This window comes from Rutilus rutilus, assembly GCF_951802725.1.
Source record: "Rutilus rutilus genome assembly, chromosome: 6".
In the NCBI taxonomy this organism is placed as follows: domain Eukaryota; kingdom Metazoa; phylum Chordata; class Actinopteri; order Cypriniformes; family Leuciscidae; genus Rutilus; species Rutilus rutilus.
Window position 1 is genome coordinate 45,567,138 of NC_140214.1, and position 22,585 is coordinate 45,589,722.

At 40.0% G+C, this 22,585-nt stretch overlaps 2 protein-coding genes across 2 annotated transcripts in view; both read left to right on the plus strand.

Moving 5' to 3' along the window:
* LOC311292518 (uncharacterized protein) overlaps positions 1–22,585 on the plus strand; it is a 1,083,963-nt gene that overhangs the window by 906,026 nt on the left and 155,352 nt on the right. The gene's annotated exons all lie outside the window — the stretch shown is intronic.
* Positions 3,391–22,585, plus strand: part of LOC311291438 (uncharacterized protein) — a gene marked incomplete at both ends in the record, with an annotated part of 37,262 nt that continues 18,067 nt past the window's right edge. Inside the window, 7 exons of the mRNA XM_084410473.1 lie at positions 3,391–3,465; positions 3,765–3,841; positions 8,618–8,788; positions 11,862–12,035; positions 12,202–12,375; positions 13,545–13,718; positions 13,844–14,014. Coding sequence (XP_084266599.1) covers positions 3,391–3,465; positions 3,765–3,841; positions 8,618–8,788; positions 11,862–12,035; positions 12,202–12,375; positions 13,545–13,718; positions 13,844–14,014 — 1,016 coding nt within the window. The remainder of the gene's footprint in view (positions 3,466–3,764; positions 3,842–8,617; positions 8,789–11,861; positions 12,036–12,201; positions 12,376–13,544; positions 13,719–13,843; positions 14,015–22,585) is intronic.

Consider the following 22,585-nt stretch of genomic DNA (forward strand, 5'->3'; position numbering starts at 1 on the left):
GAGGTTATTAAATGCTGTATAGTATTGTCCATCATTGGTTCATGTTAACTAATGTAGTTAATGTTAACAAATTAAACCTTACTGCAAAGTTTTAGCAAGTAGACTATGTGTCTGAAAACAATCGACATGAACACATTTGACCCAGTGAGCAAAACCAAGGGTAACATTGACATGAAAGAATCTTAAAAATTAAATGAAATGAATGTGTATACTAACATAAATAGATCAACACTTTCAACCTTTTTATTGTTACAATGTTGGTAGTATATTTGAATGAACAATGTGTAGTCTTTCTCCATGTTACCTTTACCTTGATATCCCTGTTTATTTTGTCAGCAAAAGTCTGCTGGATGAAGCTAAACACGTTAGTTGATCATCATAGATCTGAGTAATTTTCTCTTTCTGTCTTCAGTCTGAATAGATGCAGTATTACAGAGAAACAGAGTCTCATCCTGACTTCAGCTCTGAAATCAAACCCGTCACACCTGAGAGAGCTGGACCTGAGCGGGAATAAATTAGGAGACTCAGGGGTGAAGCACGTATGTGACATACTGAAGGATTCACACTGTAAACTGGAGAGATTGAGGTCAGTCACATTCACATACAAGAATCAAAATGCTTAACCCTCTGGGGACCAAAAACGCGCCCGCGCGTTTTGCTCGGTTTTTTTTTTAGCAATGAAAAATAAACACAAAATGCTCTGTTAATTTTGATCTTTCATTTTCGTGTAATACATCAATCGATCCTGTTCAGTTTCTATTTTTTTTCTGTATACTCACAATAAAAATGAAGTGTTTTGCTTTTTGACAAATAAAGAAAAACTAACATGATGCTATTTCTGCCTTCTCTCTGTCAGTAAACTCCCATTTGAAACGCGTTCGAAAATGATCTATAACTCCGCGAAAATTCAGTCAAACAGGGAAACAGACCCACGGGCATAAAGCTTGAGATCGCAGCTTTTAAATGAAGTAATTTATATAAAAAACAAATATTATCAGCTTCTGTAATCTGTATAAAAAGAGAGCGACTCCAGTCGAGCTCATTACGAGATGATTCACAGTAATTTGACCACGCCCCGGAGAGCGCGTGCTATTCAAACGCAAATTCTGAGAACCATTTCAGTCTGTGAAACGCCCACATCAACTGTAAACAAAGAGGCATAATATAGCATACCTTATGGAGAAAATTTTCCGTGCTGATATGAGGAGCAGATCCCGCTGAGGAGTGAGGTAGGCTAAGTTATCCTTTCTCAAGTGTTAATGTGGAATAACGTTATGGAATAACGTTAGTGTAGGCCTATGTAAACAAAAAGATGAATCGCGTTTCTATAATATGAATCGCGTTTCTGTGAGATGAATGAAGGGTACATATTTGTAAAGACTGTTTAGCCTAAATATGAATCGCGTTTCTGTGAGATGAATGAAGGGTACATATTTGTAAAGACTGTTTAGCCTAAATATGAATCGCGTTTCTGTGAGATGAATGAAGGGTACATATTTGTAAAGACTGTTTAGCCTAAATATGAATCGCGCGTCTGTGTGTGAAAGAATAAACTGCTTTGCTAGAGCCTACTGAGATGAGTAAAAATCGACTGAAATATGTTGAAATAAAATGTATTTGTATAAGCAACGTATTAAACTGCAAATTAACATTTATAGGCTATGCCCTAATATTTAATAAAAACAACGTTACAGTCAGGCGAAGTATGAAAGACAATATTTTGTTGACTAGATTTGGGTACAGTTTTTACTGTAGAATATACTGTCACATCAAATAAGCTTTTCTGCTCATATATATAAAATACTATTTTGTCAAAAATAAAGTCATAGACTAGATGTTCCAATGTTGGCTATATTCAAACTAATGAATACATATGATAAAATGTAGGCGTATAATCTTTTTTTTTTTTTTTACAAAGAAAGAGTACTTTTTTTGCAGAAATATTGCTGAAATTGTAATTATTGTTGTAATTGTAACCTTTTTAATAAAATAGCAAAACATATTTACAAGATAGATGTAAGCAAAATCTTAAATGGTCAATATAAGTCTTCTTCTAAATATATAGGCTATTTTGTCCTTGCATTGTGGCTCAGTCAGTGTCACACCTGAATGAATGGCTAATTATGCAGAGTCATTATGCAGAGTGGGTGGGACTGGGTAATCTAAGGTGTAAACTACTCCTCCCCCTCGCATATTGGCTTTCCAAGCAAAACCTGTTTTACACCATTTAAATCAATGTATTTTTTTTTGTGAACGATAAAGCAAGACTATTTTCACATAATTTTGAAGCTAGAACTCGAAGAGAAAACATCCATTAGTCAAAAGTCTTGTGGGCACATATTTTGTATGAGTTTTGTGGTCTTATTTCAGCAACTTTCATTTTTATTTTTTTAAATAACCACGCATAAACATTATTCTCTTAAAAATACAAACATCTACATACATGTTGCTCGCATATTATGGTAGGCCTGTTTGTGCTATATAGAGTGAATTTACACCTTTGCCATTAACATGTTTATAAATAACTGAAAAAAGCACAAATGTCAGAGCATGTCAGAACATCTCAAGGGCCCCAAAAACAGCTTGGTCCCCAGAGGGTTAAAATCACTTCAACAGTTTAAACTAAAACATGTTATATTCAATATCTCACAATGAGTCTGAGTTCACATTGTATTTGTGCAAACTTAGTATTTTGTGATCTGATGAAATAAGGATGATGATCTCTCTTCCTCTGTCTGTTTTATTTGCTTATGAAGATGATGTGACTTTACAGAATAAAGAGTTTTCTTTTCTTCTGTCTTATTTTCTTCTCTCTCTCTCTGCTAATGTAGGTTAAGCTGCTGTGATATGACAGATGAAGGTTGTTCTGATGTGACTTCAGCTCTGAAATCAAACCCCTCACACCTGAGAGAGCTGGACCTGAGCTGGAATAAACTAGGAGACTCTGGAGTGAAAAACCTCAGTGATCTACTGATGAACCCACAATTCAAGCTGGAGAAACTACAGTTAGTATCATTATACTGTACAGCAATTACAGTGTGACTGAAGTTTATTTATTTGAAGACAGCAGGGTTTATGTTTCATTGTTTATAGCAGTGCACTTTCTGGGTTTTCCCTATTGCTCACATTTTTGTGTTTTTTATATAGTTAGTAATTGTTTCATTTCCAGCATTTGATACAATGTACTGATTGTATACATACAGAAATCTGCCTTTTCAACAGAGAATAAAGAAGAGAGATGTCAAATAAATAGTTAAAAATGAAAGAGAAGAGACAGTGTCTTCCAGCACACAGAACTAGTGTGACTGGGTTTTAAAACAGACTATTGGAAACTAAATGCTGCTGTAGCTCTTCAATAAGATGATCATCTAAAGCCGTGTTTCCACCGAAATGACCCAGAACAATCTGTCCCAGGATCTTTTCCCCCCAGACCTGTTGCTGTCTGTGTTTCCATCGCAGTCTAAAGTACCATGAAGATTAGGCAAATTAGTCCAGTGACGTAGGACTGTCTGTGACTTTCCAGTTCCCGCTGGATTTCGTCCTCCTCATATAAGCTTAATAAAGCCTGAACCTCATCGTCGGTCCATCGGCCGTATTTTTAAAACGCCATTGTTGAGTCGAATAGCAAACACCCCGCACCATCACCTGGCAGCTCGACGGCACACGGCAGGCCAGTGGAGCGGGAGGACCACGGGGAAACACTCCCACTGTGAGCCTCAGGTCTCCTACAATGTTAACCATATTGGTGGCTCTGCTTTGTGCAGAGGCAGTGCAGAGAGACTCTAGCCTTCACGAGGAAGGACAGTCACGACCACAGGGTCAACGTGGTCCTGTTCTCACAGTGAGGACATGAACCATCCACAAACACTATCTCAGCACACTCTTGGCCCAGACATGTGAGATTGTGGCCATCAGATGAGGACAGGGAACAACCGCATCCAGAAACACACGGATGGAAAGGTATCTTTAAAAAGACGCTCAACATCAATTTAGCTTTTTTAGGGAAACTGCTCTTTATGCTGAAGCGCCCGGGGGGGAATCACTGCACTTATCCATGCAATACGCCAGCGAAACACCACTGAATGTGCCATAGACCACCAGAAAGAGGGGCTTCCTTATTGTAGAGGCGACTGGAAGAGCGATCATTCAGATTTATATTGTTCAGGTTTAACTGATTAATCAGCTGAATGTGTTCCTCTTTTCTAGACTCTCTAACTGCAGTGTGACAGAAGAAGGTTATAAAGCTCTGGCTTCAGCTCTGAGATCAAACCCTTCACACCTGATAGAGCTGGATCTCACAGGAAATGATCCTGGACAATCAGGAGTGAAGCAGCTCAATGATTTACTACAGGATCCAGACTGTCAACTGAAGACACTGAGGTGAGACGGGATCAAATAATTAACTAAATTAGCTATATGCAGGCTAAATATTCATAACTTATATATTATTTTAGCTATTCAAAAAGCTGGACAATTTGTTGCATTAAAATGATCAAGATCAGATCAGATGCTGCAGGTTCTGTCATGATGATGATAATCGTCAACACAGTTTAGTTTTGATACGAGCTACAGGTCAAATAGACATTATGGGTCAGTATATGTGCTGCTATTATGGAGTATACCTTGATAATTAATATGTTTTGTGCACACTTCTCATTATTAATTCTAGATAACCTTTTAGTGAAATAGTTTTCTGAACACAATAGTTTTCCATCAAGCCCAGATTCACTGCATCTCTCTACAGCAAGTCTATGAGTCTCCAGATGTTCACAAACTCAACTCAACTCAACTCAACTTTTATTTATAAAGAAGAATTCTAATGGTTTATAAAGAATAATATTCTATAAAGAAGTCCATTCTAATGGTTTTTCACTTTCAAAAGTAGGCTAATCAATAACTAAGTAGGCTATATATAGGCTATAAAATAAGTAGGCTAATCAATAACTCTAAAATACATCCAAACATTAAGTTACATTAAAACAAGACACAAGAGAATCAAACAACAAATCACTCACAGTTCTCAGACCTAATCAAACGCCAAAGGCTTGATTAAATAAATAAGTCTTCAATTCCTTTTTAAAAATATCCGTGCCTGAAGAGGTTTTTAAGTGGCAACACATTCCAAAGTGCAGGAGCCGCAACAGAAAAAGCGTGATCTCCACTACGCCTCAAGCGAGACCGCGGGACGGTTAGGAGCATATTCTGAGAGGAGCGAAGGTGACGTTGAGACTGATAAGGAATTAACATGTCTTTTATGTACTCAGGAGCTTGATCATGTAGTGCTTCAAAAACAAACATCAACACCTTGTATTGTATTCTGTATCTAACAGGTAGCCAGTGAATGGATATCAATAAAGGTGTTATGTGATCCCGTTTTCTGGTATTTGTTAAAAATCTCGCTGCAGCATTCTGGACACGCTGAAGACGAGTAACCAGTGATTCACTTATGCCCAGATAAAGAGCATTACAATAGTCCAGCCGGGTTGAAACAAAGGCATGCACAACAATCTCCAAGTCCTTGTACGAAAGGATTGGTTTCAGTTTAGACAGTTTTCTTAACTGAAAAAAAGATGATTTCACAACGCTGTTAACTTGACGATCAAAGCGTAATTCAGAATCGAAAAATACTCCAAGGTTCTTTACATAACTTTGCATATTGTTGGACAGTAGTCTATAATTTCCAGCCAGAGCATTCCCAAGCTCCTTGTGCTAGCCATCCCTTTACCTCAGTCAAGCACTTATAAAAATTAGTAAAAGATGCACAGCCATCACACTCCAAAGGAAGGTACAATTGTAAATCATCAGCATACAAGTGATAGTTAATATTATGCTGCTTAAAAATAGACCCCAGGGGTAACATATACAGTGAGAACAGAGTCGGACTAAGGATTGATCCCTGAGTTACCCCCCAAGAAATAGCAGCGGATGCAGAGACATAATTTCCAATTTTAACAGAGCATGTCCTGTCATGCAAATAAGAGGAAAGCCACTTAAGGGCTACACCATTTATCCCTACGTAATCTCTAAGGCGGTCTATTCAAATTGCGTGACCTAAAGTATCAAAGGCTGCACTTAAATCTAACATCATTAAGGCAACACTTTTCCCGGAGTCAATACTTAACAAAATATCATTTGTAACCTTCAATAATGCTGATTCTGTGCTATGTTTGGTCCTAAATCCAGACTGAAAAATATCCATTATGTTATTTACAATCAAGAAATCTGTAAGTTGATTATTATTATTATTATTTAACTCATGTGAATCCAAATTATGTTTTTTTAAAACCGGCTCAATAACAGCATGCTTAAACCCTGATGGCACAGTTCCATGATATAAACTACTATTGATAATCAATAGTATACAAGGACCAATAGTGTCTACAACCTCTTTAAACTATCGCAATGGGAGAACGTCATAAAGTGAGGTAGTCGGCTTTAAATGCATTATTATCTTTTCCAACTGAGCTAATGTAATAGATTCAAATTTACTTAAACAACGAAAAGGATTAATTATATTGGCTACAACATTGCCTACAGGCACAATATTCGACCGAATAAGAACAACCTTATCAATAAAATATTTTTAAAAACTATCACACAGATCCTTAGACGGGGAAGAAAATAATTGATAGACGGACTCAGTACTTTATCTATAGTTGAAATAGTACCTTCGGATTATTTGCATTATGTGATATAATTCGCGAAAAATACGAAGATCTAGCGGCTCTAACAGCGTTTTGATAGTTTGATAGAGATTCTCTAAGAATATCATAAGATATCTGCAATTTATCTTTCAGCCACTTACGCTCTGCAAGCTGACAAACCTGCCTCAAATTACGCGTTACATCATTTAACCATGGTCGTTTTTTTACTTTTTGACATCTCATTTTAAAAGGCGCAACATTATCCAATTTCTCAGAGCAAACATGATTAAAAGAGTCCACCAATTCATCAGGTCCCACAACTGACAATATGGTAGGCTCAATACGAGGGGCTAATTCAGTAAAGGCAGCTGAGAACGCACTAGATGTAGAAGTAGTGATAACCCTGGACAAGAATGATGGAGGCTGATGACAGTCATTTGTTGTAGAGGTAAAAATTAAACCTAATAGGCATATGATCCGAGATGGCCATTTCTTCAACACAAATATTTTCTATCGTTATCCCCAAAGAAAAGACCAAGTCAAGTGTGTGGCCATGATCGTGTGTTGGTCCGGAGACACATTGAGATAAGTTAAAAGAATCAACTAAATTCAAGAATTCCTTGGTCATGGGTTTACCAGGACAACAAACATGAATATTAAAATCACCCATAATCAAAATCCTGTCCACAGATGGAACAACCACAGATAAAAACTCACAAAATTCATCAAGAAAATTCTTATTATAACCAGGAGGCCTACATATCAAAGCACAAATCACTGGTGAGGGCAAGTCAATCTTCATTAATTGAACTTCAAAACTCTTGGAACTTTCAACAGGCAGTAACTTGCACTTCATCATGTTATTAAAAATAACAGCCAAGCCTCCACCTCGACGATTACTTCTCGAAGTACTTAAATAGCTACATCCCCTTGGTAAAAGCTCAACAAGAGGACTCGTATCAGCATCATTTAACCAAGTTTCAGTAATAAAAAGAAAGTCCAGCCCATACGTTACATAATAGTCATTCAGGATGAATGTTTTGTTGACAACTGAGCGTGCGTTTATCAAAGCCATAAGCACTGTGGTCGACTCAACGGGCCGATTAGAGGAAGAAACAGCACTTAGCTTCATTTCCCCAGCTCATCTCACGGAGCGCAAATTTGAATGCACCACGCCTCCAACGCAATAATGTTGATGTGGCAGGCAGAACATGTATCAAATAGGAAGGTCGCGACTCGGCCGTTGTTCTAACTCCACTATTCAGGATCCTCAATTTCTTAAGTTTCACCAAGACTCCAGCCCGTATGCCTCGTCTCCTGCGGCGTCTCCTCTTCCAGCACGCGCATCCAGTTACCTGACAGACTTTCATCGGTGGCTGGAACATGCATGGCTGTTCAGCGAACAATTTCAAGTTCAAATCACGGCTGCACATATCCAAGGCCGTAGATCGAAGACTTAGCAACGAAAGGCGATCATAGATCAACTGTGAGCAATCCAAATGATTGATAAAACATAAAAGTAAAACAAATAAACAAAAAACAGACATAATAAATGTGGAGCGACGGCAAGCCAACACACAACCTGGCGCCATCTTGTCACAAAAAAAAAAAACCTTCCAGTTTCACAAGCCAGTTTTCTCTGTGCTGACCTTTCTCACTCCTCCTGCTTAAAAGACAGAAAGATCTTAATTTCACACTCTGTATTCACACTGAAAATCATGATCTAGTGAGCTTTTGCCCTTCTGCTCTGTGAGATGTTTCTGTTCTTATGAGTTTGCTTTTCGACTGAGTGTCGCTCTAGTTTCTTTTAAATATATATTTATTTGTGTATTTAAATGTTTAAAGAAAAATTGTACATCTAAATAACTAACTTAAGCTTGTCTTTAAAACAATACGTTTTTTTTTATTGTATCAATCTTTTTTTTTTTAATGCAACAGACATTTAGCTGAGAACTGAATTGCCTCTTCTGCAGGTTTTTGAGTCCTGCTGCAGAGGAAGCCTGTCAGTATGTGAATAGAATTGTGGGTAAAAACCCGTTACTCCAGAGAGAGCTGAATCTGAGTGGACATGAACTAGGAGGCACACAAGTGAATCAGATCGCTGCTCTACTGCAGGATAAACACTATCAACTCAACACACTGACGTGAGTATTGCTCATTTATTTATTTTATTACTTTTAAGCAGTTTTTCACTCAGCATCACACAGAGCACACAACAATTGAAAGTAATACAATTAAACAGCCAAAAAAAAAGTGATATGAAGCTTTAAATATTTGATTGAGACAGACAGTTTGATCGTGGGTCAATAATTATTTCAGTTACTGTAGAAGCGGAACAATGTTTTTTTCTGACATCAGGATCAGAACTGGTCATAACTGCTTTCAATTTAATCTTTGTATTTCACAAATATCTACAACATATACTGTAACTTGTAAAAATTTAAATAAGTGCATTTTAAAAATATGTGATCAGTATCTGGCTGTAATAAGATTCACTGAAGGTTTGTTGACTGAACGCTAGTGATGGGCGCTTTCAAAACACACTTCATGAAGCTATGAAACCTTTACAAATCTTTTGTTTCGAATCAGTGGTTCGGAGTGTGTATCAAACTGCCAAAGTCACTTGATTTCAGTAAACGAGGCTTTGTTACGTCATAACTGTTTCGAAAGAATTGGAAATGTCAATGGTTCACCACTGGGGGGCGATGATCTCTGTGAACTCATGAATCATGCAGATTCACTGAGACTGAACAAGTGTTTGTGGGTTTTACCTGATCTCTGAATAGTTTTATACATTTGTAGACATTTTAATTAGACATTAGTATAATTAAAAGGAATAATAGTAGTTAATAGTCTCTTATTGGCCTGTTTAGCTGAGCCATACATAAAATACACTGGCACTGCCTCACAGTGCAGCACTAAAGCAGATGAACTACCTTTTACAAAACTTGTTTGATTGTCTTCTGCTTAAGGAAATACTTTTATTCCTTAATCTGATCATGTTAGTTTATACAATTATTCTTTCTTCATGTTAGTTCACAGGGGATTTGCTAATGTTAACAGAAAACTTTTGTATTTCAAAATGTATTAGTAAATGTTTAAACTTAACCTGTTAAGCTGCAACCCCACTTTTGAAAAATCCCCAGAAATGACATACCCAAACTGAAACAGATACAGTTCATGAACCCTTTGCATTAAAAGCACAATTATGATCTCATTTGAAAGCTGACACCTGGCAGTTTATTGTAAATGTAGAATTAATTATTGTCATAATGAAAAAAATTGTTATAAATAGCTTCAAAGTTTTGTAAAATTATTAGAAATTAATTTTTATGAAACATCCTCATGAAAATAAAATTGAAGTTGGCACTGGAGCAATCTAGAAATGCACTACAGCTAAAGCCATATGTCTAAACATTCTATGTTTAAAATCTGAAGATAATAAGTCCAAAACTCTGTATTTGGTTAAATGTTTTTCAAGACCATGTCAAATTACTTTATTTTGATTTGACGCTAAAATGCTACTGATGTTTATTGTCATCTTCTAACCATCTATCCAGTATATTGTCTCTATTGTTTTGTGGTGCAAACGATCCCCATTCAGTCTCAGTCTCCCCCTGCACACATTCACACTTCTCCAGCCTGGTTATGGCTCGAAATATGCATTTCTTTTGTCTGCATTATAGCTACTAACGACTGGCTATTCACAGGCTATTCATAGGGTTTCAGTCCCTAATTTCTTTTCTCAAAGTTTACCACACATTTTAAACTGTATCAAATGCATTTCTTGAATAAAGACACATTTCAGGTAGCATTCAAAAAATAATAAAAGTATAACTTCTAGGTAGCAGGTGCACCTAGGGCTAGCTAGCATGTTAGCTTAGCACACCATCAATACACGACAATTTATGAGATTAAAACCATGTTTGTGCTCTAAACTTACTTTTTAACGCACGTTGAGTATTTTAAATAATCTTCTGTGATCTAATTTGGCTTCAGATAAAAAAATCTGACAGAAAATATACTATTGGATAGTGTTCTGCACAATGATAGTCTATATAGATTAGCATTACATTATAAATATAATCTATTATTATGAAAATACCTGGCATGGCTTGAAAAACACAGGTAACTCAAATATCAGTGCAATCATGTTTATTGTCTTCAAAACATCTGTATCTGCATGTTACAGCGCGATCTCTTGTTAGCTTTGTGTGTATCAGTCAGGTATCAGTGACGTCCTGGAATGTCACATGGTCATGGCTCTTCTTCATGTTCCATATATGGACTATTATTGTGCATGTAGCGCCCTCAGGCTATTGGTATGAATTAAAAAACACAGTATCGGAATACCAAATGCTCATAAAGATTACATCGACGCATTTGGGTATAAATTCAATAAATATTATTCCTGTCTATAGAAATATGATGTAAATCTATGAGAATCTATCAATATTTCTCCAAATCTGCACAGTTTTGAGCTAAAGCCCTGAAGGACGTTGTTTTGTGTATCGCTGTCATGACGACAGCACAGACTTTTTTATGAATAAAAGCGGCTGACGCGCATAATTCATATTAAAGGTATCGACTCATTTTTTCATTTCATAACTCCTGACACAAATTAAGACATAACTGTCACTATGAGTTTCTCAGAATACAATAGTGGTCAAATACTGAAACTTGAGTATTATATCTTTTTAATTATGTATAGTTTGTCAAGGTATAACATTAAATCTGATAGTAATTTTGAATTAAATAAATAAATAACGCTTCAGTGCGCGGGCGCACTGGCAACGGTTAACAGGTTAAGGTTATTAAATGCTGTATAGTATTGTCCATCATTGGTTCATGTTAACTAATGTAGCTAATGTTAACAAATGAAACCTTACTGTAAAGTTTTAGCAAGTAGACAATGTGTCTGAAAACAACCGACATAAACACATTTGACCCAGTGAGCAAACTAAGTGTAACATTGACATGAAAGAACCTTAAGGATTAAATGAAATGAATATGTATACTAACATAAATAGATCAACGCTTTCAACCTTTTTATTGTTACAATGCTGGGAGTATATTTAAATGAACAATGTGTAGTCTTTCTCCATGTTACCTTTACCTTGAAATTCCTGTTTATTTGTCAGCAAAAGTCTGCTGGATGAAGCTAAACATTTTAGTTGATCATCATAGATCTGAGTCATTTTCTCTTTCTGTCTTCAGTCTGAATAGATGCAGTATTACAGAGAAACAGAGTCTCATCCTGACTTCAGCTCTGAAATCAAACCCATCACACCTGAGAGAGCTGAACCTGAGCGGGAATAAACTAGGAGACTCAGGAGTGAAGCACTTATGTGCCGTACTGAAGGATTCACACTGTAAACTGGAGAGATTGAGGTCAGTCACATTCACATACAAGAATCAAAATGCTTAAAATCACTTCAACAGTTTAAACTAAAACACTTTAACATTGTATTTGCTTATAAAGATGATGTGACTTTACAGAATAAAGAGTTTTCTTTTCTTCTGTCTTATTTTCTTCTCTATCTCTCTGCTAATGTAGTTTAAGCCACTGTGATATGACAGATGAAGGTTGTTCTGATGTGACTTCAGCTCTGAAATCAAACCCATCACACCTGAGAGAGCTGGACCTGAGCTGGAATAAACTAGGAGACTCTGGAGTGAAAAACCTCAGTGATCTACTGATGAACCCACAATTCAAGCTCGAGAAACTACAGTTAGTATCATTATGCTGTACAGCAATTACAGTGTGACTGAAGTTTATTTATTTGAAGACTGCAGGGCTTATGTTTCATTGTTTATAGCAGTGCACTTTCTGGGTTTTCCCTATTGCTCATTTTTATGTGTTTTATCTAGTTAGTAATTGTTTCATTTCCAGCATTTGATACAATGCACTGATTGTGTACATGCAGAAATCTGCCTTTTCAACAGAGAATAAAGAAGAGAGACGTCAAATAAATACTCAAAATGAAAGAGAAGAAACAGTGTCTTTCAGCACACAGAACTAGTGTGACTGGGTTTCAAAACAGACTAGTGGATAAGCTCTTCAATAAGATGATCATCTAAAGCTGTGTTTCCACTGAAATTACCCAGAACAATCTGTCCCAGGATCTTTTTCCCCCAGACCTATTGCTGTCTGTGTTTCCATCGCAGTCTAAAATACAGTGAAGATTAGGCAAATTAGTCCGGTGACGTAGGACTGTGTGTGACTTTCCAGTTCCCACTGGATTTCATCCTCCTCATATAAGCTTAATAAAGCCTGAACCTCATCGTCGGTCCATCTGTCGTATTTTTTAAACTCCATTGTTGAGTCGAATAACAAACACCCTGCACCATCACCCGGCAGCTCGGCGGCATGCGGCAGGCCAGTGGAGCGGGAGGACCGCGGGGAAACACTCCCACTGTGAGCCTCAGGTCTCCTACAGTGTTAACCATATTGGCGGCTCTGCTTTGTGCAGGGGCAGTGCTGGGTAACAGCAGAGAGACTCTAGCCTTCACGAGGAAGGACAGTCACGACCGCAGGGTCAACATGGTCCTGTTCTCACAGTGAGGACATGAACCATCCACAAACACTATCTCAGCACACTCTTGGCCCAGACATGTGAGATCGTGGCCATCAGATGAGGACAGGGAACAACCGCATCCAGAAACACACGGACGGAAAGGCGTCTTTAAAAAGACGCTTTAAATAAGTAAGGCAGATCAATAATATTGTTGAATATTAAATGCCCCCAACTAAGCAAGCCAAAAGCCAAGGCAACATGTGCCGTAGACCACCAGAAAGAGGGGCTTCCTTATTGTAGAGGCGACTGGAAGAGCGATCATTCAGATTTATATTGTTCAGGTTTAACTGATTAATCAGCTGAATGTTTTCCTCTTTTCTAGACTCTCTAACTGCAGTGTGACAGAAGAAGGTTATAAAGCTCTGGCTTCAGCTCTGAGATCAAACCCTTCACACCTGATAGAGCTGGATCTCACAGGAAATGATCCTGGACAATCAGGAGTGAAGCAGCTCAATGATTTACTACAGGATCCAGACTGTCAACTGAAGACACTGAGGTGAGACGGGATCAAATAATTAACTAAATTAGCTATATGCAGGCAAAATATTCATAACTAATATATTATTTTAGTTATATAATAAGCTGGACATTTAGTTGAGAACTGAATTGACTCTTCTGCAGGTTTTTGAGTCCTGCTGCAGAGGAAGCCTGTCAGTATGTGAATAGAGTTGTGGGTAAAAACCCGTTACTCCAGAGAGAGCTGAATCTGAGAGAACATGAACTAGGAGACACACGAGTGAATCAGATCGCTGCTCTACTGCAGGATAAACACTATCAACTCAACACACTGATGTGAGTATTGCTCATTTATTTATAATATTACTTTACTATTAGTTGTAATGTTAGCTGATGATAATATTTCCAGACAGACAGTTTGATCATGGGTCAATAATTATTTCAGTTACTGTACAGCACATGTGTCAATAACAAGGCCCGCCGGCCAAACACGGCCCGCCACGACTTTTAATCAGGCCCGCCAACAAATTCTGGTGATTAATTTAAAGTGGCCCGTCCGCTGTTAAAATATATGTCTGTGACAATTACAACATGAAGACGCAGGTGGTACTGTCGCGCTTCACTCAAGACTCTAATTTTATCAGAGAATACGGCAATAAGTAAGGAATAATTGACGACAGGCCATTGAATTATTAGCTGATTAATGCTGTTATAGACAGAGAGAGAGAGAAATAGAGAGAGAGAAAGAGAGAGAGAGAGAGAGAGAGAGAGAAGTGATCGATAAGTGTTCGATAAGTGACTGTTCGATAAATATCTTCAACAGTGTTCAGCAGCAAGTATAACTAAGTATATCCACTCCAGGATAAATGTCATGTAGCTTTTAAGTTGTTAAACTATTTTACTGATAAAATCTTCAGAGCAGCGCTGACAACACTGTGCGAGTGTCTGTCCATATGTGTGCGTTTAGATGGGAGAGAGAGCATGTGCTGTCTATGCATAATAAAACGTAATTTTGTAGCAAAATCATTGAATGAAGAGTTTGGTTGCAAAACACAGTAAATCAATTTTGATTCATTTGAGTAAAAAATGTGTTTTCTTTACCAAGAAAGTGGCAAGATGAAAACGTCTCGGGTTACTATTGTAACCCTCGTTCCCTGAATAGGGAACGAGACTCTGCGTCGCTACTCGACACTTTGGGGAATGCCTTCGGCATGATGCGTCTGAAGTCTATAGTGGAACTACTCCAATCTTGATTGGTGCTGCGTCTTTTGTCACTCGTGACGTTGCATGTGACGGTGATCCAGAAGCTATAAAAGGACATCGAAACATAGCCACGTCAGCTTTTGAAGGGTTGAAGCAAGTCGTTCTCAGGAGCGCGAAAAGTGTGGCCGAGGGACGCAGCGTCCTTTCGCAAGGGAACTCCCGCTGCATTGATACTCGACACTTTGGGAAATGAATAACCACACCGCCAAACTGAGAGACCCCGCCCTGGTGTGAAGCAATCTGGCACACTCAAGACATGAGAACTTGTGAGGCCCAGCCAGTGGCATCACAGACATCTTGAAGAGAAACCCCTGCTAGCAAGGCTCTAGAGGATGCCACTCCTCTAGTTGAGTGGGCTTTTATCAGGAGAGGTGAAGGCAGATTGCGCACCTCGTAAGCTGAAGAAATAGCCTCTACTAGGCTTCTTGGATAACCCAAAACACACAAACAGCTGGTCCGACTTTCTCCAGCCCGAGGTCCTATGTACATAGGCCTCAAGAGCCCGGGCCGGGCATAACAAGTGTAGTTTAGCTTGATCAGCCGACACATGCGGTGGAGGATGAAAGGCCTGAAGGATTATAGACCATGCCACATTCGTGGGCACCTTAGGCACATAGCCAGGTCTAGGGTGGAGAATGGCTCTCACTTTGCCAGGAGCGAACTCGAGGCAAGAGGGAGCCACAGATAGCGCCTGCAGGTAGCCAACTCGTTTCAGGGAATTAATAGTGAGCAGGAAGGCTACCTTAAAGGATAAAAATTTCTCAGACACCTTATCCAGGGGTTCGAATGGTGCCAGGGATAACCCTTCGAGGATCACTGCCAGGTCCCACGTGGGGACCGTAGGCTGGATGGCAGGCCTCATCCTCCTGGCTCCAAGAAGGAAACGAATTATGAGTGGGTGTGTCCCCAGAGTGCCCAGCCTTAAAGGCGTGTGGAAGGCTGATATAGCCGCCACATAGACCCTAAGCATGGACGGGGAGAGCCCGTCAGAGAAACGATTCTGGAGGAACTCCAGTACTGAAGCCACTGGGCAGTTAATTGGGTCCAACTGACGTTCTCTGCACCATGGAATGAAAATTTTCCATTTAAATGCATAAAGTTTCCTCTTGGAGGGGGCTCTAGAGTTTAGAATGGTCTCAACAACCTCGGTTGAGAGACCAGAATTTGTGAATTGGTCCCCCTTAGGGGCCAATCCAGCAGCTTCTTGGGCTTCAGCCAAGGGTGAAATATCACGACCTCGGACTGAGGAGGGAGGACCATCCTGATCCGGATTTACCGCGGAAGGCCTGCCAGGAGAGCCCAAATGTTTGGAAGCCATATTCGGGCCAGTCAGTACGGGGCTACTAAGAGTAAGCTGATCCCTTACTGCTGAACCCTCTTGTACTCTAGAACCCCCGGGGGCAGAACAATCGGGGAAAACATACAAGACGTGGCCTCAACCATGTCTGTATCATGATATCCAGACCCAGCGGAGCAGGAGGAGCCTGGGAGAGGTGGCGCGGAAGGTGGCCGTCCGCATGAAGGGGAAACGGGACCACCTCTGACAAACCGACCTCCATCCCGACTAAAGCCAACTTGGGGTGGATTTTGAATGGCCTCTCTGAAATTTCCTCAGACCCTGTGTTTCCAACACAGGTTCTAGGAGCAGAAACCATAACTTCCTCCCCATGATCAGAAAACGAGGGCATATGCGCGTAAGTCTGGTCATGCGGAGTGGGTTCCCTCTCTGGAAAAACCCATTGGTCCTGAGCCACTACTACAGGGCCCCCACGTACAGCAGGCCAAAGAATAGTATGTTGAACACTGCTTCCAGCGAGCCCACTCTTTGATAAGGTCATATAGTGGTGACCTAGCCTAGATTGATATTCATGACTATGGTCAGTAAAGTGAATGTTTGAGCTGGAGACAATTGTGCCTGCATCGTGACTACAACCTACACCGCCCCTAGGAATCGGTTTCTCTGAAGAGGAACTAGTGATTTTTCCTAGACTCTGAGCCATATTCCCTAGCACCCCACGAGACATCCAACACCTCAGTATTGAACCGTCTGCTCTAGTAGTCAATGGATGGGAATGAGGATGCCCTGAAGACTCCATTGAGCTAGGACAGTGACCATGCATTCCAAGGAGGTGCGGGGATACAATACTAGGCCGAATGGAAGAGTCCGGAACTGATGCTCTTTTCCCCCAAAAGCAGATCTTGGAAACTTCCTGTGATGGGGTTAGAAGGGAACGAGGAGTTAAGGAGCTTGTGGATCTATCACGACAGACCAGTCCTCGGAGCTGGTCTGACTGACAGTCGGTATCTTGAATCTGAACCCCCTCGGAGGTTGATCCAGTACCTTGAGATCCAAAACAAGGCCTAACTAATATATCGTCACCTTCCTAAAATAATTGCCTAAGTCATTTTTTGACAAAAATAATTTTTTTGCATAAGTCATCTCCTCATGTTGCTGGCCACCTCTGGTAAAATCCCCACATCCTCAGTTGAACAGTTCATGCAGTTCTACCCCTGTAGTGTAATGGCCTATGTCAAGAGTGTGACTTTTTATTTGGCCTAAGTCAAAAGATTTTACAAGCAATTTTAAAAGGAGATTTTACAAGCTTTTCAAGATGGGAGCTGCATCAAGAAGAACGAACCTCTGAAGTTATTTTTCATTTTTTTTGTATTTTCTGAGAAACCTGAAAAATGACTTAGGCAATTATTTTAGGAAGGTGACGATATTGTATTTGTATATTAGCTCCACTGTAAGCAGGACCCTCTAGGCTATATTTTGAGGACCCCTCGGGGTATCTAAATATGCCATTATGGGGACCAGTCCCTCGAGACTGGCCTCGGCTATAAATTTCCAAATGGCTTCGGTGACCTGAAGCAGCTAACTGGCAGGAACTAACCAAAATATGTTCTCTACAGACCTCCTGAGAGGCGGCAAACTCGACAGGGCCGCAACGTCTCCGGGCAGACACTGCGATTTGTGTTTGCTGGAAGCCGGGGAAGCAGACATCGATTTCCGAAGGGCTGCATAATGGGATGAGACTCTTGTACTCGCTCTCCTGGGGGAACGCCCATAAGGGTCTGCGTGTTACGACAAGATCTCTTAGTCGAAGCCATCTTAACCCGAGAGACAGTCCTCAGACCTGTCTTCGGTATGGAGGGCTTCGTGCGAGAATGTTTCTTCTGGCCCCAAGCCTTAGTACGAGAGGCAACCTTCTCAAAATATGAGGAGCTGGCGGCTGTCCCATGAGGCTGCCCCCTGGCAGCAACCCCATGAGACCTGGACTGACAACTGGGGATAGCTGATTGTCGCTCTGCCTCCTGAAGCCTCTCGACAACGGTTCTTGCCGTGTCGCAAAAGAGGCCAGAAGGCGAAAGGGGGGCATCGAGAAGGAAGGCCCTGTCCTTCTCCCCAATCCCCAAGTTATTTAGCCATAAATGTCTCTCTGAGACGACTAGTGCTGCCATAGAACAGCCAATGGCACGGGCCGTCTCTTTAATAATACGGAGAGATAAGTCAGCCACTCTACGAAATTCAGTAATACCGTCGAGTGAGACCTCCCTGTCATCATCCACCTTCTTGAGGAGGTCAGCCTGGTATGCCTGTAATAACCCCATCGTGTTTAGGCATACACCGGCTCGACCCACCCCCATATATGCTTTCCCTAACAAATTCGATGTACGAGATTTGGAGGGTAGTGTCTGAGCTATCAGGGGTGACGCAATGTTGGGGAGAAAATATTTCGCAAAATATTCCTCAACCCGAGGCATCACCTAATAACCATTCTCATTAGATTCCCTAATGGATGAGTAAATATATACATGTGGGGAAAATGATTGAGATGAACATGGATTTTTCCATGATCTCGATACCTCAGTATGGAGATCAGTGAAAAAGGGAAGGCTCTGACACGAAGATTGTGACTGGGTCTGCAGGAAGCGCTCATCCATTTTATTTTTCTTAGTCGCTTCCTGCTTATTAGATGGCCATTCAACATTTAATTTAGCCACTGCCCTGGTTACAACCTCCAGCAACTCCTCAATAACGGGAATATGGGGTGGCGAATCCCCATATCCACGTGATTCGGTGTTGAGAATATCTAACTCCTCGGAGCCAGATAAATCAAACGTCGGGTCTTTAACACGGTCGGAAGAAGCCGCAGCGCGGGCTTCCAAACCGTGCGCGAGACCAGTGGAGCTGGTTAATAAACACTGAGAAAGGGTCGCAACCGTCTCAGTATTATATGCCAGCCCCACGTGTGAATCCCATGCATACAAGCGGCCTGATACACTGGGAACGCGAGCCTGATCTAATTGATTGAACAGGCTCAAATGGGAGCGGAGCTTTTTCATAGGAAACTGAAAACAGTTTGCACAGACAGCGCCCTCGAGCACTGCCCGTGCATGTTCCACTCCCAGACAAACAACACAGAACGAGTGCGTGTCATCCTCGCTCAAATAGCGACATCTCATATTCCCTTTAAGAGCAGGCGCGCTTGTTCTAAAGCGGATTCCTATTATAACGGCGGATTTGCCAGGAGCGGTTCACAGCCAAGGAGAGCAACGCTATCTTGCACCCAGCGCAATTGACTTTGTACACTGACGCATGTATCATTCATAGTTTGCACCCGCGCAAAGCGCACTTTTCCCTCCACAGAAGCACGTCGCTAAACTAGGGAATGAACTTGCGCTCCCTGGGCGGTTCAGCGCAAAGAGGAGGCGTGTTCCGGCACAAACGTTCCTTCATGCTATTTTGCAGGATTAGAAAACAATTGCGCCACTAACCAGGAAAAAATAGTTTAAAGTCAGTGGCGCGTTGCGCATGTTATTCATTTGCTATTTTAAGGGCGCATGCTTGACCATAATCAATGTAGTGTGTGCACAACGCGCATACACTTTAATTCTCTCATCTACACAGAAGCAGCAGTTTTCATTTTTGCAAATCATACACTATTACGATAGATAGATAGATAGATAGATAGATAGATAGATAGATAGATAATTTATTATAAAAGCATACATCTAGCTTACACATTTACCCAAATTATCATACGCCTTTTTAACCGAAGTTAATTTGGGTGGGTTTCTCCATCCCCAACGTCCCTGACGAGAGCGTTGCTCTCCTTGGCTGTGAACCGCTCCTGGCAAATCCGCCGTTATAATAGGAATCCGCTTTAGAACAAGCGCGCCTGCTCTTAAAGGGAATATGAGATGTCGCTCTGATTGGTTTATTTCACGTTACGCCCAAACCACACCTATGAATAATGAAGCTACTTCAGACCAACCCATTTTAGATTTGCGCCTGGCGCAAGAGTCATTTATCCCTCCGGGAAAATAGCAACAGCGCCAAGACCCGCCCACAAAGTTACTTACGCTGTGCGCTTTGACACTTGCGTTTCAGATCGTTAAAATAGGGCCCATTATTTTTTCCCCCAAAATGCAATAAATCCATGACATTTTTTTTTCCAAAATGCAATTAATCCATTGAATCAAAATCCGTGTATCATTCGTTCAGTCGTTTTTTTATTTAATATTGAAAGTAGAAAAATGAGAAAACAGTTCCTTTTTCGATTTTCATTTTTTCCAAAACAACGAAAAACAAGAATTCAGCTTGAGTTTTCGTTTTTCGTTCTGATGTAGAAAAATGTATAAACAGCTGGAATATTCGAATTTTACACGTGGGTGGGAATGAAACGCCCCTTTCATTTGATTTGTCAGCCGAAGATCAAACTGTCCCGTCATCAGTTCTTCCTCAGTTCTGCACTGCAGAATAAGAGTCCTCGCGTTGTGATTCTTAACGCGTTTATTGCAACTACATTTCATCTTTTTTTTTCATCAAATAACCAGACTAACATGGCTCGACACAACCCGTACTGGGAAAAACACTAGACAGGGCTTTCTTCTGTGTAGACCAGGAGTTCTCAAGTGCCAGGGGTTTGCTATTTTCCTATTTCCGAACTGTAAAGTCACGTTTTTTTTATTTTTTTTATCATGAACCACGCTGTGTTATATTCTTAAGTGACTATATAATGCATTTTACTTAAAATAATCTAAATGTTGACTTTGAAAAGTAGGTGCGTCAGAAGGCTATTCACTCTATTTTAGTTCATTTTTGGTGTGCGCCAGAAAGATGTTCAAGGAGACTGAGACGCGCTAAAGCAGCGCATCATATTGTTTTCTTTATTTTCCAAAGGCATGACATTTTGTAGTCATTTTGAATGTACACAAATAAAAATATAAATGTTACTGTTTCGAATGACAGAGTATTAAACGACAGAATATTATTATTTCCCCTGCTGAGCAACAAATCCAAGTGATGTCGCCGGCGCATCGCTCGCTCACACAGCATCTATAGGCTATTATCAGTTCACTTCCGGCATGGCTAACATCGCAGCCTGTTCATTATTAAAATAAAACACAGTCAACCAAACATATAAAAAGTTATTCTGCTTAATTTAATTGGTCTGTTGTACAATATAAAGGCTGTGCCGCACAGTAGGCTACTTGCTGTTATTCCAAACTCATTTCCCTTGCTGTGAAGATGCTGATTTAGCCTATACGTGTATTGGGACTCGACTTAAGTATAAAGCCTTCTTTACATTACTAGTTAGCATCCAAATGTTACATTGCAAATATGGAAACTTTGGACCGAATGAGAGATGCGCGAAACCAACGTCGGTACAGTTTCAGTTTCGATTCAAATAAATTCGTTTAGGCTTGGCGTTTAAAATTGGCTAAATGTTGTTTATAATAAAGGACAAAATAGGCTATTTTTATAAGCTATTAGGCTATATTTTTATTATACGTGGCTACTTATTTTTCATTCTTGTTGTTTTCTAGGCCTACCATTCATTTAAGGATTTGACATAGGCTACAGTAAGGGGAAGTAAAATACGCATAGACATAGCCTATATGTTATTAATAGTGTTTATAATGTTAATGTTGCATTTTATTTACCGATCTTTTACACTATTTCTGAATAGGCTAATAATAAAATGCGTTTGTTTCCCTCTCAACATGACCCGGTGTGCTGCGTACAAGCGCACATCTTTGAGATATAAATTAATAAATTTTAATAAAACACAAGGCCTACATCATAAAACTCAGAAGAGTGTGTATTTTAATATCTCTGTTGTTCTCTGTTCTCCGGTTGTTAGATAGTCAGTCTGAATGTCATGCGTTTACGTTAATATAGAAATATTATATTGTCAATGCATTATTCTTTTCTTTTTGTATTAGTGTTAAAAATATTAAATTTACAACTAATTATATTGATTTATATCTTCATTTATTATTTTTTTTAAAAATTACTGGGCGAGGGCGACCATGTAGGCTAACAGCCGTCATTTAGGCATACCCAGCTGATGCAAAGCGTAGGTGAATTTATATCTACACAGAAGAAAGCCCTGTCTAGTGTTTTTCCCAGTACGGGTTGTGTCGAGCCATGTTAGTCTGGTTATTTGATGGGAAAAAAAGATGAAATGTAGTTGCAAAAAACGTGTTAGGAATCACAACGCGAGGACTTTTATTCTGCAGTGCAGAACTAAGGAAGAACTGATGACGGGACAGTTTGATCTTCGGCTGACAAATCAAAGGAAAGGGGCGTTTCATTCCCACCCACGTGTAAAATTCGAATATTCCAGCTGTTTA